Source organism: Euwallacea fornicatus, chromosome 8, assembly GCF_040115645.1.
Source record: "Euwallacea fornicatus isolate EFF26 chromosome 8, ASM4011564v1, whole genome shotgun sequence".
Taxonomy (NCBI): Eukaryota; Metazoa; Arthropoda; class Insecta; order Coleoptera; family Curculionidae; genus Euwallacea; species Euwallacea fornicatus.
The window spans coordinates 3470519-3487162 of record NC_089548.1 but is presented as its reverse complement, the minus strand read 5'-3'; the positions used below and the strand labels follow the sequence as shown (position 1 = coordinate 3487162).

Genomic DNA, 16644 nt, shown 5'->3' with positions numbered 1-16644 from the left:
CAATGCGTCATTCGTTGATGGCTTAAATGATGACGTCATCCTGTATACGCATTTGTTGCAATGCAAATTTTCCGCTCTAATGAAGGACGTAGTAATGTTTTCATAGCATCATTTCATATTGGTGTACGACCTATTGTTAACAATATTTTAACAAAAAAAACATACAGTTGTTTTTTAAACATAGATTATAAATACACAAAATATATATCTCTTTATAAAATATAATATCAACAGAATAAAATAAAATTGAGACCATTAGCTATTTTTTGTCATCCTCGAAATACAAAAACGACAATTCGTACAAACTTGGATCTGAATTGTAGCACTTTCTCACCATGTCTATAAACCAGAAGCACAATTGCGCTAACTGATCTCGGGTGGTAATAGCTATGAGAGCTCCCGCTGCTTCCATTGAATGCTGGTGAGAATCGAACAATGTTATCTACAACAAAAATACTGAAATAAAAATTAATTAAACTGCCAAAACACTAACAGTATTGCTCTTCTTTTGGAAAAGGAACAACACTGTTCGAATATCTGCAATTAGAGCCACATATAGATCTTCCACAGTCCCTTTATGCTGTTTCAACCATTCCTTATAATTGCGTTTAATGTTTTCGCATAGAGACGTGGACAAACGTTGCATGTAAATTGAACTCTTCTAAAATACAATTTTCTATTCACCATACATAATAAAAACTTTATAAATCGGTGATAATATTTAAAAAAAATACTTTTCTACAATCTTCTACGAAAGCAAACAGAGCTAACCAAAATGGTGGTGGCGAAAGCAAATAGTGACATACGCGGGTTAGTCAAAGTCAAATTTGAAAATCTCTAAGGCCTTATTTAGGAAAAATGAAGTCGACGATGGTTACAAGAAAACGAAACGTAAGATTTGAAATACAATATAATATTGTAGCAGGCACGATTGTTTTTCCCCATTTACTGATAGGTAGAGTTAAAATCAGATTGAAAATCTTGCAGTTAACTGGCAAGAAAGTTTCTTAAAAAAGCCGCGTAATTGCAGCTCTTGCCTGCCAGATACTTTCTTCGCTTGTTGTGTCAATAACTATTACCCATTCTACCAAATTCGCGATCTTATCTTCAGTATATTTCAAGGCTTCAGGTATGTTTAAGTTGATGTTTTTTAGAAGCCGTTTATTGCTGAGTTCCTCGTGCAGTTTGTTTCCCTCCAGCATGCTCATTGCCAATAAATGAATCAGTCTAATATTCAGACTTTTATGGGGATGATTTATCTAGAAAAATCAAAGAGATTAGCCTTAGTTAAGATTTCTCAGCAACGTACTTACAATAACATTGTACTGGTGGCATTTGGAAGCCATGAGAATGGCAATGAGCGTGCAGGCATTGCTTCCATTAGTTCTATTGTGGATGTTGTAATGGGACTGACAGAATTTCGATTCGAACCACGTTATACGAATTATACCTTCTCCGATGTGTTGCGTTTCGTATTCGGGGAAAAATGGTAATTCAATGTTTCGGCACAGCATAGTTAGAATCTACAGTTGTAATTTGGATGGCGAAAAATACTATACGTTAATGGTATTACACATATCTGAAATAACTGAAGGGAATGTCAGAAATGTTTGACAAACAGCGGTGTCTCCAGATTCCGTTAACATGAGGCTATATTGGCCGACTATTGGTAGGTATCTGGTGCCTCAAATTGATATATTTTATCTCCATTTCATTCATGGGGTTAAATGAGAAAAACGCTACCAATTTGGGGTAATAAACACATGGTTAGTCGCTTTATCCAGTCCATGGATCCGTCTTTGCCACGCCGTTGTCTTTTAACCAATTGGGTTGGAAATTCATTGTTTACAATTAAAAAACTTAAATTTTAAGCCTACAAAAGAAACGAAATTTTTACACTATTACGTCGAGAAAATGTGCCGAATTTCTTAATAATCTCACGTAGAAAGTTTAATTCATTCTTTTTATGTTTACATTCGAACGGAATCAATACCACAAAAGGCATTAACAGATTTAGTTTCTTTTCGAGTTTATTTTCATATCCCAAATTAACTTTTTCCGGTACTCAAGATTCCCTTTACAATGCAATAAAATTCCCAGAGCCCATGTTAAAAAATACTATATATTTCATATTTTAACTAAATGATTTGCTCACTATTGACAGGATCATCTTTTCTAACAGAACATTTCAATACTTTTCCTAAGATATTATGACACTCCAAAGGATCTAACCCTTTAGGAACAGATACTTTAATCTTTATATCATTATTTCGAAGTTTATGTCCAAGTACTAAATCTTTTGCATACACAAGACTTTTGCCAAGTTTTTTGAAGCAAGGTATTTCAGAAGGCTGTATTTGCTTTAGCGGTTGCCCTAATGCAACTTCTACATCCCTAATAATAGCAACCATTGTCTTGAACTCGTTAGGTTCTAATGAACACTTGTGATCAGTTCCCTTCATATTTTTATCCAGAGTTATATGACGTTCTATAATTTTCGCTCCTAAAGCGACTGCTGTAACAGTTACATAGATGCCCAGTTCATGTCCTGAGTATCCTATTGGTACATCAGGAAATAACGCTTGAAATTCTGGAATTACTTTCAAGTTTACATCTTTACATGGAGTTGGATAGGCTGAGATGCAATGTAATAATGCGAAATTTTTATGGTATCTTGAAACCAGTTGGTAAATCGTGTTTACTAGATTTACATCCGCCATTCCTATAAATGTTTGTAAATGTTAAAATATTGTTTTCTTGTATATTATTTTGTATATTGTATGTACCAGTTGATATTATTAATGGAATACCGGATTGAGCAGCTTTCGTCATTAGGAGAAGATTATTGAAATCTCCTGAGCCAATTTTGATAAATGGAACGTCAATATTTTTCAAAAATTCAAATGATTGGGAATCCATTGCAGAAGCCGTGAACATCATTCCGAGGTCCTGTAAGGAAACCATAATGAAAGATAAGTAAACATTTTAATATGTGCTAACAGCATTACTGAAACTACATTTTTCTTAAGTATAGATTCTATTTTCTCTCTCAGGTTTATTGGAATCCGAGTTATTGTTTAATTCAAAAAGACTATATCTATATATAGACAAAAGTTTTGATTTTTATTTGAATCGGAAAAATTAACTTACTTTTGAATAGGTTTGTAGTTGAAGAAATTCTTCTTCTGAGAATTCAAGATGTTCTTTGTGACTTCCATAAGTCCCTCCCCAAGAGTTTGGACCTTCATAAATAATATCAAGCGCAGATTGGGTAAATTTCTCTGTTAGGCACGTTTTCTGGAACTTTACACAGTCCACCCCACATTCCTCAAATAAAATGTTTACGCAGTGCTTGCAGGATGTTTATTAAACTTACCTTCGCCACTTTAATTAGTTGTTTTGCAATATTAATATCACCCTGATGGTTTTGTCCTATTTCCGCGATTATAAATGTTTTCTTAGATGCTTTGATTTGACTTAATATATTCATTTTTTCTTTAAATTAAACCCGCTACTAAACTAACCACTGGTCGTGTATGAACTACTTTACCCAGTTGGGTGATCTGATTGCTTAACAATGGTAACAATAAAACTCAAATTAAACTTTCAATTTTACTTTATTCAACAATCGTGTCTCATTTTTTCCTTTCATACTTCCAAACATACACTGGTGCTCTATATTTGTTTCCCTTTTTTATTCTTTTGGGTGGTAATACATTGCTCTTGTTTTCTACAGCTCTTCTCACCTCAAGTTTTTCTTGCGTAACTGCCAACTCTTTCTCCCTATTAATTCGTTTTGCCAATTCTCTATACATAGATTGCCGTGTTCTAGCTGACTTCTAAAATATATAATATGGACAACTTACAATTGTAAATCTAATGAATCAACATACCTCCAATGTTTCCGGATCTATATCGGGCAATTCAACTGTTGACAATTTATCCACGTTTACACCTAAACTTGTTTTTTTCTTTTTATCAAAAAAAATATGTTTATTGGGAGTGGCATGGTCCACGCTGGTAAGGTGCAATTGAGCTTGAAGTTTTTCAATTTTTCTTTGTTCCTGGGTTCTTTTTGTTATAATATATTTTAGATCCTGTGTTTGCATCAGGCAAATCTGATCAGGGGTATCTTCAGGTTCTACCTCTTTTTCAAAGTGTTTTCCTGTTATAAATGTTAATAAAGTTATGAAAAGGCTGAACTATTAAAATCTGATTGAATCTATAGCTTACAATATTAAAAAATAAATTTTATAGTAAAATAAACTAAGTTGGTTAAATAGATTTAAACCAATTGACAAAATTTGATATTTCCAAAATATCTAGTAAATTAGAAACATTTTCAAAAAAACAGGAGTGGTCAATAAGTGCATCTCCTAAACATGAAATCTTACTCCTTTTATATTACACACTTTATAAGGCTATTAATTACCCTATACAAATTTCAAAATTAAGATGTTCTAACAAGACATACCGTCTTCAATCTTCGAATTAATCATGTGGTGGTAAAACTCATCTGGATTCTTATTTAAAACCCGTTTTTTCAAGGTTTTAAGTATATTCTTCTTCTCATTATAGTCTTTTGCTCTTCTTTGATAATCCTTGTGTTTTTCTAGGAGCCCTAAGTGTTGTCTTTCCTCAGGTTGATGCCTTTCTCGATGGGTTTTCTGATTAGCTTTAGCTGCTTTTTTCCACACAGACATGGTGTACACTTTATAGATGACTGCTTAAAGATAAAATTTCTTAATCTTAACAACTTTCTACAACAAATACGTAAAATAAGAGTAATAACAATGTCTTTCGAGAAACGCTACAAGCAAATGAAGGTAACATAACCCAACAATCCGAAAAAGTCAAAAGTGCGATTTCGACCCGATTATATAATACATAAAAATGACATTGCTGACAGTTCACAAAAATGAAAGGGAATTCGGAATAAATATTTTTACGATCTTTGCCCTGCATTAATAAATATAATTTTTCACTAGCGTCGCGGTAGTAAATGTTGTTTTTCATTTTTTTGGCTAGCAAATATTAGAACTTACTTATATCAAAATAGTTAAAGATCAATTTATAAACATACATTAAAAAAAGCTAACCATATACAATGTGGACCATTAAACATATAGATAATGGAATTGATAATAGATAAATGAAATTATAATTGATTGATAATAGAAGTGATAATTAACAGAAAAAAAATTGAAGTGATGACTGACCAATAAATGGTAGTTGGATGTTAATTGAGTTGTAACTAATGAACGCGAAAATAATTGACCCATAAATGAGCAATATTTATTGTTATAATTGCGCGATAATTCAAAATTGACCGATAATTTAAAATGATCCGTCAATTGTCAGTCAATTATCATAAGTTGCGGACAAAATCGAATTATCGGTCAAATATGCCAGAAAGTTGTGAATTATCGGCCAAACACGCCAGCCAATTTTTAATTATTGGTCAAATACGTCAGATAAATTCGAATTATCGGTTAATTATTGGTTAACCACGCCAGAAAGTTTTGAATTATCGATTAGTGATCAGTCAACATTAGATTATGTTAGGTTATGGAACGGAATCATAAAACGTGTTTTGTGCGCCAAAGGTAATAGGATGTACTAATGTTTGGAACACTCTATTCTACTAAAATAAAATATTTATGTTTTTTCCCGAAAATTCGTTTTTCTCTGGCGTGTTTGGCCGATAATTCCAATTTATCTGGCATTTTGAACGATAATTTAACATTGACTGATAGTTGACTGAATACTTACACGTAGTTACATTTATACTTAAAAACGCGATGAACACTTTCAATTCAAAATTAAATAACTTTAACTTTGAAAATAGGTTTTACATTTGTGAATTATTAATAGTTCAAACGTCAAAACCAACCAATCAACGGTGACAAAGCTAGTGGTCACGTGATTTATTTATTTACATAAATATTTTATTTTCGTAGAAGAAAGTATACCAAAAACTGGTACTTCCCTATTATCTTTGACGCACGGGACACATTTTTTGATATCGTTCCATTATGTTCCATAACTCACCATAATCAAATGTTGCAGCGGACAATTAATGATATTGTATGCACTACAAGGCGCTACGTAACTCGAATTAAATTTTAAGTGGATAATTAGTTTCTGATATCAGTACCTCAGTTTGCAGCGAATAGATTTTTACACGAAATAAAGCACTTTATCATCAAGGCTGTCAAACATTTATTCTTATCTTAATAGTACTTTAATAAAACTAAAAAAATTTCAAACTTGAGTTATACGAGAAGAAAATCATTAATTAATGCATTTTACCACGATTATCTGCATGAAATATAAAATGATAATGTTTTTACGGATATAATTCAATAAATTTCTCATAATGAGCTTGCTGGTCATAGCCATCTGTACTCATATTAGGGTTTGAGCCTCAAACTAGAATGGCAACCATGTAGAAACGGTTTTAGTGCACTGTACGAGTTATAACTACATACTTGACTGTGATCCAATAAAATAAAAAAAACTGATTACATTATTATTATTCTCATTTAATTAAAATTGGACATTTAACTTTTCGAATCCCAAATTTTGTTAACTATGTTGTATTTTCTTTAAATTTTAATGAAAAAAGAAACAATACAAATTGACTGCGTTGCTAAATTTATGGTTAAATTAACAAATATTAAACAGCTGGTATTGGGACTAAGTCTTCCCGAATTCTTGCTCATTCGCCATTTTCCTACAATTGTCAATGTCAAATATTACAATGAATAATTTTATAGTTTAAAATTGACTTTCTTAAATTTTATCTAAATTTCAAAAAAGAAATGGATCTAGAAGACGACGCTATATTGGATTTATGCGGACTTCCTCCAGATCCCCCTGAAATGCGCCAAGTCTGTGATAAGTGCCAGTAAGCAAAATTCCCATTTCAAAATATTAAATATATTTTAAATTTTTTGTTCCTGTAGACGCCCACGAATAGTATGCTATTGTAGTTCAATACCAAGCCCCCCACTGTGCCCTAAAAGCAGGATAGTTTTACTGCAACATCCTGCTGAAGAAAAACGGTGCCTTCGTACAGCTCCAATGTTGCAGCTAGGTCTTGCACCTGGCAGGTGCCTTATCTTCAAAGGAAAACGATTTCCTGGTCCTCATGACCAGTTGTCTAGTATTTTAGAAGACCCCAGCACATTATTGCTCTATCCAAGCCCAAATGCTGATGCTATTCAAACATTGGCAACAGATGGTTCCAATAAAGGATCAAATATTGTGATCATTGATGGAACTTGGCCACAAGCAAAAGCAATTTACACAGGGAGTCCAATTTTACATAATTTAAAACAAATTAAATTGTTAAATGCTAGCACTAGTGACTATATTATTCGAACTCAACCAGCAGATGGATGTCTCAGTACTTTGGAAACTGCAGCTCAGAGTTTAGCAATTCTGGAGAATGATGTTTCTTATAAAACGAGGTTGCTAGAACCACTTAGAGTAATGTGTCAATTCCAGTTAGACAAGGGGGCAGTGTCTCATCAAAGTAAGGAGTTTTTGATAAAAAATCGTTCTTATCCAAAGTTAATAGGGAAAAGACTAAATCGGATATTGAGGGAGGCTGAGAAGTTGAAAATACACCATGTCTCTTAATATTTTTTTATTAAATAATATGCTGAAATACACCTTGAGTAATTAATTCTTCACACTCTGACCTTGGTAAATAATGTCTGCTATCTTTTTTGAGAAGCAAAATTGTGCCATCTGAAAGTTCATATTTTCCAAAATCAACTAAACATCTCACTTCTATGTAGAGCGCCTTAGGGGGCTTTAAATTCACTCCCAAATTTAGCCCATTTTCCCCTAAAACCCAAAAGTTGTAATAAGCAAGCAAAATTGTGTAAAAATATCCTTTTTGGTACCTAAAGATCGCATGTATTTAGCTAAACTTCGGGAATACTTAGAAAACCATTCTACTTCATTGGAACTTAGATTTGTTTTAATGTCTGGAGGGAGGATACTACCGAATTCCCATCTCATAGTTCTAAGCCGTCTCAGCCTGTGGTAGTGGTAAGCTATTAAACACCGAACATTTCGCTTTACAGCAGACACTCCAACTCGCAATGTTGGGTATAAGGCATTATTGTGATTTGCCAAGCCCGATTCATTGGCTACAACTATACTGAAAAAAAAAACTATTTTCAATCTTAAAAAAGTATTGAAAATGTTGTAATGAGCCCAAATAAAGGGCCGATCTCAAATATTGTTGTAATATGAAGTATCTTGTATGTATCAGGCAGGTAACTTACCCATCTGCTCTATTTTGATCATCAAGCTGTTTGATCTCAGTACAAACAGCTTTGACCAAATCAGTCTAAAATATTATTTATAAGTTTATAAATATATTTAGGATTTATGACTTGACTTCCTTACATTATAGGGAGGAAGAACTTCTTCACATCTTGATAATTCCTTGATTAAGGTGCAAGCTTTTTCTCCAAACATTTTGATACACAAATTTCAAAATTCACAGACACAAATCATTGTTTAACATAAAATAAAACCGAGCGGTAACGACAAAACTTGAAATTAAAACTAACCTCAATAAAAGCGATTTCGTTTTTTGCCGCCATAATTTTACACGTCATACCAATCCAAAGGCATATGACTACACAGACTAGGCCGAAATCGTTGAATTTTTCACGCAAAACACCCAGTAGTTCAGGTTGGAGAAATTAAATTCAAACAAGTTTATCTTACCTGTGAGGTTTAATTGTAATTCTAATTATACCAACGTTTTGTTCGAAGAGAACACCTGATTCACACTAAGTACTGCAACCCTCTCTGTAATCTGTGTGTCTTTAAGACCGGAATATTTGGAAATGCGGACGTGAATACTTTTTCCAAATTCCCTCTGTTGATGCGTGTACCGAATTACCATAATAGATAAATGGGAGTAATATAAAAACGATATGATAGATGTAATGTAATGAATGTCACCAAATGTCATTTTTAACATGGCTGGTGGCGCGCATTAAAAATGCATTATAAAACTTTATCTTTTGCGAAATTTTGATAGTCAAATGAAGTGCTTCGCTTCCGACGAAATGTCCATGATTAACTTTACTTTAAATGCCGCATTTCACGGATGGAGCCTTCTTCAGCCAACTTCAATTTAAACCGGCTTAAACTATGAATGTTACTTACTGAAATCGTAGTACTTCCTTCCATAAGCTGCTCATCAATCAGATAACTTAGGACTGGAACTTGGGGCTATTACATATTACTTGACATCCCCTTTTAGCTCTATAAACACCCTTTAAGGGTTAGCCACCCTCACACAAGGGGGCTAGTCCCACACACGTTAATCTTTGCTGTTCTTAAGAAAATGGCGGTATCCGTTCTGACATTGCCTCACGAGTCTTACCAGATTTACTTTTTAAGTTTCTTCCTTACCCTAATCACATCCGTAACATTGCGTTTTAAAGAGATTAATTGAAACTCTGGAATTTCAATCACTTTAAGTTAAAATGCGGTTTGCAATAGATTCAAAATTAAATAATAAAACCTGCGAAACATTGAATGCGCTGTCAAATCGACAACTTGCTTTTTATAGTTTTTAACTCTTTCACCAGAGGGAGCGTTGATTTTTGCAGATTTATTGCAAAAACGAACACATTTTGCACCGTAGACAATATAGACACGGAATAGGAGAAGTAACTAAAAAATTGTAATAAAATTCTTAAAAATGTATTTTCACAAGTAAGTATCTGAACCTCACATCCAACTAATAAATAATTGTTATTTACTTAAAACAATCAGACCAGTTAAACAATTACTTAACTAAAACAAATTTTATTAAATTATGTTCTTTTTTAATCCGCCCTTACTGACTACTTTTAAGACTTCCCTACCCAAAGCGCGAGCCATCGGCGGTGGCACCGCATTTCCTACTTGTCTATGTTTATCTAATATATTTCCACTGAAGATGAATCGATCAGGAAAACCTTGCGATCGAGCGCATTCTCGAACGCTCACCACTCTGTTTTGTTCCGGATGTAAAACTGAAAATCGATTAGGAGTATTGTAGAATAATATTACGTGTATTAAATGGCAGTGTTAATTGACAATTTGGCACACATTAAAATACTTACCTCTACCTTGTTTTCCCATTGGTTCAGGATTCGTAATGGTAGTACCGAAAAAGCCTTCCCATTCCAGACGCCCATAAAGCCCAGCCCAATGGTTATGTCTATCTCCAGTATGAGGTAAACACCAAGGAATCAACGTGTTTACTTGTTTGTCTGTAGGGTCACAAGGACCTCCTTTCGCGCACGCACAAACACCTCTAGGTGGATCTGATAATTTCTGCCTTTTTGATCTGGGACGCGAACGAAATTGTCAAAATAATGCGAATAGATATGTCTACAGGGGGCAATGATAAATTAAAATAGGTTCAGAGAGAATAATTCAAATACGTCAATAACTCTTATTTACAATTGAGTAGTATTCGACATAAAGTCGACATAAAAAAAGAGATCGATCAAATCAATGTGTTTTTCGTTTATTGATAGGTAAAAGGAAAGGTCCATAAAAATTTTCCTGTTTAGTTAATTTAATCACTAAAATCTGTGCTCATTTCATACTTACTTATAAGGATAGAGTAGAACGCCAGATGCAGTCCCATCGCTTAATTTAACGGCAATATTAGGTAAATCCCTCCAGTCTGAACCGGGACTGGTAGGAATGTGGGAAATTCTGGCTACCACCATCGCGGACATTTCCTTGCAAATATGATCACGAACTAGCTGACTTTCTTTGGGACCTATATGTAAATGAAATCTTTAGGCGATATCGGTGAAGTCAGGAATGGCCATAACCTATACCTCTAATAATTCTTTGAAAATGTGATATTGCCTCCGAGTCATAGGGCATTTCTAACAGGCTGCAGCCGTTTTGGATATCAGGGAGGTCTGCCATGGCATCTCGAACGCAGATGGTGCGATATGGGGCTGAATCTATCCATTGACAACCTAGAATTGAGGCAAAAAGGATTGTATAAAATAAAACATAAGACAATTATTCCTAATGTTATCTGTAATCTTAAACTTTGATAAACATTTACTGTATGGAACAAAACTCTCGTTAACAAAACTAGTAGTTTTCTAAATTAATCACGTTATAAATCTGTGTTAAATTTGCTCAATCGGCTGTAATATCGAATAACTTACCGTTCGAATATTTACAGTCATCCACCACGAAAGAAAGTTGAGTACCGCGTTTATTAAACACATGTTCTGGTTCGGGATATCGTGGAAGAACATAGCCCGGTGCCGCGGCCATCAAAATCAGTCTTCGTCTAAAAACGAAAACAAGCTTTGCTGTACAATTAATCAAAATTGATATTAAAACTAATTTAATCACCTTGTTTGTGGTATTCCATAATGCCCAGCTTGCAGCACTCCCCAAGTTACCTGATAACCCATTTTAACTAAACAGGAGATAGTCAGTTTTAACACCATGCTTCTTTTGAATGAAACAAAGTTCCTCACGTTCTCCAATATGAAATATTTCGGTCTAAAGTTGAAATTTGTAAATGTTTAAAACGGACGCAATAGAGAAAATTTCGATTAGTTTCGGTCGCTGAAACCTCCACTCCTCAATCTTCATTGTTTATAATAGGAAATGTATGAATTGAAAGGTTGCAGGATCGAACACAAATATAACGAGATAAACTGAAGTTAACTAAGTTACAAAACATGAAGGCACTTAAATATTACCTGTAATATTCACAAAAACTCAGATAGGTGGATACAAGCGAATTTTTAAAGTGAGAATACTGGCCTGCGTTAAACCGGTTCATTCCGGAAAATCCTTGACACGGTGGTCCTCCTACCAACATCTCAACGTCTCCTTTTTTCGGCAATCCTCGATGTTCACCCTTTCCTACAATACACTAATACTGCCTACTCGACACGACGTTTTTGAAAGCTAACGTACCTTCTAAAACCTCCTTTAAAATATTGTTACAATCTTCTGAGAAAACTTTGGCGTCGGGATAATTAAACCGAAAAGCTTGAGCTGCTGCCAAATCGAATTCAATGGCCCATTTAGTTTCGCATATTCCCGATTGATGCAATCCTTCGGACAAACCGCCACAACCGGCAAAAATATCCATTCCGCGTAAAGGTTGGGGGATTTTATCCCATTCAGGAGGCGTTTCGATAATTTTTCTAGAGTTGGATTTACCTTTTGTTTTTCCTCCTGCACGGAAAATTGGTATAAAAGATACAATTCCAAAAGTTTTATTTAAACTTCTCGACTGGTCGGATTATCCTAAACTAACTTGATTTAATAAATGTGGTAATATGGCCGAAATTTGGTAGTAATTCTTATTTTTTATCCAAATTTGAAAATTCGTGATATATTAGACACTGATAACTAACAAAATATCATGTGTAAAATTCAATTTAAACAGAGAATCAGTCTAGTCGAAACCACGTTAAAACTTTGCTTTCGTTGTCTTTAGACGAATTTAATTGAACACATTCGTATTGTATTAAATTCCTGGCACCACCAATCACCAAAAATTTACCTTTTCCTAATGCCCCTATTTTTCTATATCCCGCTGGTGGCTCTCCAAATTCCCTGGTTTTAAAATCAAATTGCTCATCAAAATAAAACCTTAAAGGGCCAGCCATAGACCAATCTGAAGCTGACTGTACATTCTCCGAAAACATAATAAAGCACTTTCCTTCCACATTAGAAAATGATGTGGTTATAGCTGAAAGGATACATTTAAATCAATCATTGAATCAAATCGCTTGTAAAACTTACTTTTCTCGGTCCAATAAATTAAAGTTAAATCAACTCTGTTAATTAAAAATATCTTTCCAGTGTTTTCAGGACGACAAAAAAGACGGACGGTAATTTTAAGGTCATTTTTCTTGTTGGCGATTATTTCTTCTATAAGTCCTACTATAAAAGGTTTTGGAGTGTCAACATTTGAGCCTTTTACGTTGTCTGCTTTTTTTCGGTAATATTCGCAATACATATTTTCATCAACGTCGCTTTTCTATGTAAAAATAAAATATATTTGAGAATAGATCACACGTTACAATGGCTTAATTCCACTCACCAATTCATAATTGGATTCACTACTTTCCCTATTAAACTCGTACACATCTGGCTTCAAAAGAACGCCACTGCCTACTCTAAATTCGACATTTTTCCACTTTATTGTATTGTCGATTTCATCATAATTAGGCGTTAAAAATTTCTTCTCTTCTGATTTTCTCCTATAAAAATAATCATTTACGTTAAAGTCAATATGTAAAGTACTGAAACAGCCATTTGGACCATAAATTAATGAAACGAAATTCTAAAGAAGCCAAACAATTAACATCTGGCTCAATCTGACAACTAATATTGGAATAGCCATTGGTCACTGTTATGATGGCGTTTTCAGTCAGAGCTTTGGAAAAAAAATCCAAAGTATAAAATATGCTGTAAATTATTACAACACGCACATATCAAGTAGAAATGATTAAACCTAAAAAGTAATATTCTTACTTGCAGGCAATGCAAGCAGTATTGTCCAATTCTTCATTTTCAATGTCAACAAATCTACTGAGCTCACTCTCATATCTCTTACAAAAGTAGAAATTTTCTCCGTCATCTTCTAAATGAGGTATCGGATTTGCTGTTCCACCTAATTCAGACCAATTATCTGGACTTTTTATGTATTCAACCTAAAATTAAACACCAACAAATAAAATTGTAATTTGAAAAACTACTACATACATACATTGGCTTTTCTTATTAAACTCCCTAAAGGCAAATCCTCACAGTTGTCCACTAAAAATAGTTCCCTAGGATCGGCAGTTCCACTTAAAATTGTATCACTGCCTCGGCAGAACAATAACCCGTGAAATAGAAATTTTTGTGTTGATTTGTCATACATGTGAATGACTTTGGCCACCCACAATGGTTCTGAGGGGACTTCAGACTTTAGTGTAACAAAATCGCCTACTTTAATTTGGAGACCATCTGAAATTTAAACTAAAAAATTTATTTGAAATTTCAGATAAACTGTGATATATCTTACCTATAACTACTGAGGAATACGAATCAAAACCTTTATATTGTATATCACATTTTTCCTCCCAGTCAATATTTTTATGCACAATTTTCTTTGAACACTGCTTAACTTTAGCACTAACTATTTTCTCGTCTACCTCATCTTCATCGTCAGACAGTTCAGCATTTGCGATTGCCATATTTGGGCATCTTAAAATATTCCATTATACGATAAAAATTCCGAAATAACATACTTTTTCAGCTCACTTTCTAGATTTGCAAGATTGTTTCATTTTTCCGGGCCCTCCAAATTTAAGCATATCTTTGCAAAAAGTACATTGGCCACAATCCGGAGATTGGCACGCCTCGCACACTCCGCATTTTTGCTTTTTAGGTGCTTTCTTCTCGTTATTATTGTTCGCCATTTGGTCAGGAAAGAGTTTCTCAAAAAATTCACGTACGAAACTTGTTGTTATTGCTTTGGTCCAAAGAGGTCGTTTTGCTATTTTTATACCCTAACAAGAGAACATTCTTCCAATGTGAGTAAAACGGGTAACTACGACAATACAGAACTTACTTTGGTTTCTAATTTCAACACTTTCTTTCTTTGTTTAAATGTTACCCCTGCCAATTTCACTAAAGAGCGCATGCAGGGAAGAGATATTAGCGGTTTCTCCTCATCGGGATAATGGCTATCGATATTTACTACCTGAAATACAAAACGGCATGTTACAGAATTTTCAGCAGTTGCTCATGGAACCCTTCCTATTAAAAAAACTTTTCTACATAAGTCTACTGCTAGTGATTTTTCACTTACAACTGAAGAAAATTATTAATGAGTCATTCAGCACAAAAAATGACCAAAAATTATTTAATACATATTATTATTAAAAATCAATAAAACAAAAAAAAAACCAACCAGCTTCTAATAAATCATACTAACTTGATCGCAGACAAATTGAGCATTCTGTATAAGAATATCTTCAACACTGCCATATTCCCCCATACTCTCAATATGCTGAGCCAGATCTTCATAGCTGGGGTTGTCCACACACCGATCCAACAAAAATTCTATCACCACCTTAACTAATTTTATCTTTTGCTGAATCTTGTGGAAAATTGGTGTGTATTCAAGCGAAGGTTCCATCAGGTAATATTCAGCAAATTGGGTGGTAAATGCAATGGGAAGTTTATCGCCACCATCATATCCTGCCGTCCACCTGAATATAATAATTGTCAATAATTTTTATTATTAGGAATGATTAAATAACCGTTACCATTCAACAATAGGTCCCAAATCATGAGCTGGAATTCCATTTTCAATACTAGAATCATCGTCATCAATTTTTTTAATGTATCCAGAAAATTTTAGGAAAACATCCTTTTCTATCAAACCTGAATCAAAGGCACATAAATGACCTTTTTCGTCATACACACTAAAGTGGGTTATCTAAAAATAATAATAAAATTTATTTCATGTTCACTAATATTTGTAGTATGAGGTTTGAAGCACTTTTAATGCATTCTCTGTGCTATGCTTACTTTATGTGTTGGAAAGTCATCTTGATCTGTAAACTGTTCTTCTTCTCCAGTAAAAACTGATAATTTCTCATCAGTGAGAGCAACAAATTCTTCACATGAATTGTTAGGGTGACCATTATATAACAAAACACTTTCTAATAATTGCTTACAAACATTACATCTTTGACTTTTTGATTTGACGAAGGATAATTTTATAGGTAACTTTTCATTTGTAGAGTTCAACATTTTCAGTCGTTTCAAGTTAGATTCTACATCTTCATCTAGATAGTCAATATCTGCATCATTATTATTGTTATTAAAGGTATTGCTTCTTTCCTCACGCTCTGGTAGCAATTGTGTATGGGAGGAAGGAATTGAAAATTTTTCAACTGATGTACTTGCCATTGTTACTCATCTGTTTTGGGAATATGTATATAAGTAAAGATATCTGAAAACCAAAAGGTTTTGAAACTATAAGTATCAAGAACCTTTGATATCTTCAATGTTATTGGGAGCACAATTCATATGTAAACTGCACACCAAACCAATTATATGACTGTTGTTTCTAACTGAAAAAGGTTTTTGATGGTTTGTGGTCTCTGCTAAACTTAGGTAAAGTTAAATAATAGGTCACTAAAGGCTGATTAATTAATTAAAGATTAAAAGTTTGTTAGTGAGGTACTGGTAATGTTAGCCTGGATTTTATCTTAAGAAACACCTTTCTTATACTCTTTCTCATATAAATGGAGCAATGGCAAGACCCTACAACCTTATGAAGATCTTCATATCTTTTATTCTGAAGTCAGTGAAATTGCAATGATATTACTGTTAACCCACTTTATTTTAAAATTAAACTTACCACAATTAAAATATTCAATAATAGGCTCCTCACAGTTTAGTGGTTTCAGCCTGGTCACATCAATAAAATTAAATTGAAATTTAAATATTCATGACAATTGAAAACTAAAAAAAAATCCACCAAATAGAGAAGAACTATCTGAATAAAGTAACTAAAAGAATATAACAAAACCTTTTTGGATATAAATATCC

At 33.6% G+C, this 16644-nt stretch overlaps 6 protein-coding genes across 9 annotated transcripts; 1 reads left to right on the top strand and 5 right to left on the bottom strand.

The window, feature by feature from the left end:
- Nucleotides 1-205: 205 nt before the first annotated feature.
- Nucleotides 206-1921, bottom strand: LOC136340742 (uncharacterized). The gene is made up of 4 exons (XM_066285048.1): nt 1314-1921; nt 1080-1259; nt 494-661; nt 206-442 (listed from the first exon to the last, which is right to left on the bottom strand). The coding sequence occupies exons 1-4, from the start codon at nt 1512-1514 to the stop codon at nt 260-262; spliced, it is 732 nt and encodes a 243-aa protein (XP_066141145.1). The 5' UTR covers nt 1515-1921; the 3' UTR covers nt 206-259.
- Nucleotides 1922-2108: 187 nt separating this feature from the next.
- Nucleotides 2109-3602, bottom strand: NANS (N-acetylneuraminic acid synthase). Its single transcript, XM_066285043.1, has 4 exons — nt 3377-3602; nt 3151-3327; nt 2787-2949; nt 2109-2722 (listed from the first exon to the last, which is right to left on the bottom strand). Exons 1-4 carry the CDS (start codon nt 3488-3490, stop codon nt 2139-2141), a joined length of 1038 nt encoding a protein of 345 aa, XP_066141140.1. The 5' UTR covers nt 3491-3602; the 3' UTR covers nt 2109-2138.
- Nucleotides 3599-8951, bottom strand: LOC136340743 (probable U3 small nucleolar RNA-associated protein 11). Of its 3 annotated transcripts, none has more exons than XM_066285050.1 (4): nt 8755-8951; nt 4475-4723; nt 3894-4165; nt 3599-3839 (listed from the first exon to the last, which is right to left on the bottom strand). In XM_066285050.1, the coding sequence occupies exons 2-4, from the start codon at nt 4701-4703 to the stop codon at nt 3636-3638; spliced, it is 705 nt and encodes a 234-aa protein (XP_066141147.1). In that variant the 5' UTR covers nt 4704-4723; nt 8755-8951; the 3' UTR covers nt 3599-3635. The 3 variants fall into 3 exon arrangements, with proteins under 3 accessions (XP_066141147.1, XP_066141146.1, XP_066141148.1); XM_066285049.1 differs by lacking the exon at nt 8755-8951 and adding an exon at nt 6158-6257; XM_066285051.1 differs by lacking the exon at nt 8755-8951 and adding an exon at nt 5773-5875.
- On the top strand, nt 6671-7677 carry Dtwd2 (DTW domain containing 2). The gene is made up of 2 exons (XM_066285045.1): nt 6671-6910; nt 6969-7677. Exons 1-2 carry the CDS (start codon nt 6825-6827, stop codon nt 7645-7647), a joined length of 765 nt encoding a protein of 254 aa, XP_066141142.1. The 5' UTR covers nt 6671-6824; the 3' UTR covers nt 7648-7677.
- Nucleotides 7640-8627, bottom strand: LOC136340745 (DNA replication complex GINS protein PSF1-like). The gene is made up of 4 exons (XM_066285058.1): nt 8428-8627; nt 8304-8368; nt 7917-8176; nt 7640-7857 (listed from the first exon to the last, which is right to left on the bottom strand). Exons 1-4 carry the CDS (start codon nt 8497-8499, stop codon nt 7658-7660), a joined length of 597 nt encoding a protein of 198 aa, XP_066141155.1. The 5' UTR covers nt 8500-8627; the 3' UTR covers nt 7640-7657.
- Nucleotides 8952-9728: 777 nt separating the features above from the next.
- On the bottom strand, nt 9729-16637 carry LOC136340735 (DNA (cytosine-5)-methyltransferase PliMCI-like). Of its 2 annotated transcripts, none has more exons than XM_066285037.1 (20): nt 16454-16637; nt 15616-16042; nt 15351-15523; nt 15017-15293; nt 14651-14782; nt 14341-14588; nt 14102-14283; nt 13802-14043; nt 13567-13745; nt 13133-13292; nt 12832-13069; nt 12590-12778; nt 11995-12258; nt 11775-11940; nt 11419-11571; nt 11226-11353; nt 10881-11027; nt 10645-10819; nt 10149-10375; nt 9729-10058 (listed from the first exon to the last, which is right to left on the bottom strand). In XM_066285037.1, exons 2-20 carry the CDS (start codon nt 15997-15999, stop codon nt 9853-9855), a joined length of 3870 nt encoding a protein of 1289 aa, XP_066141134.1. In that variant the 5' UTR covers nt 16000-16042; nt 16454-16637; the 3' UTR covers nt 9729-9852. The 2 variants fall into 2 exon arrangements, with proteins under 2 accessions (XP_066141134.1, XP_066141135.1); XM_066285038.1 differs by having other exon boundaries at nt 15616-16009.
- Nucleotides 16638-16644: the final 7 nt, after the last annotated feature.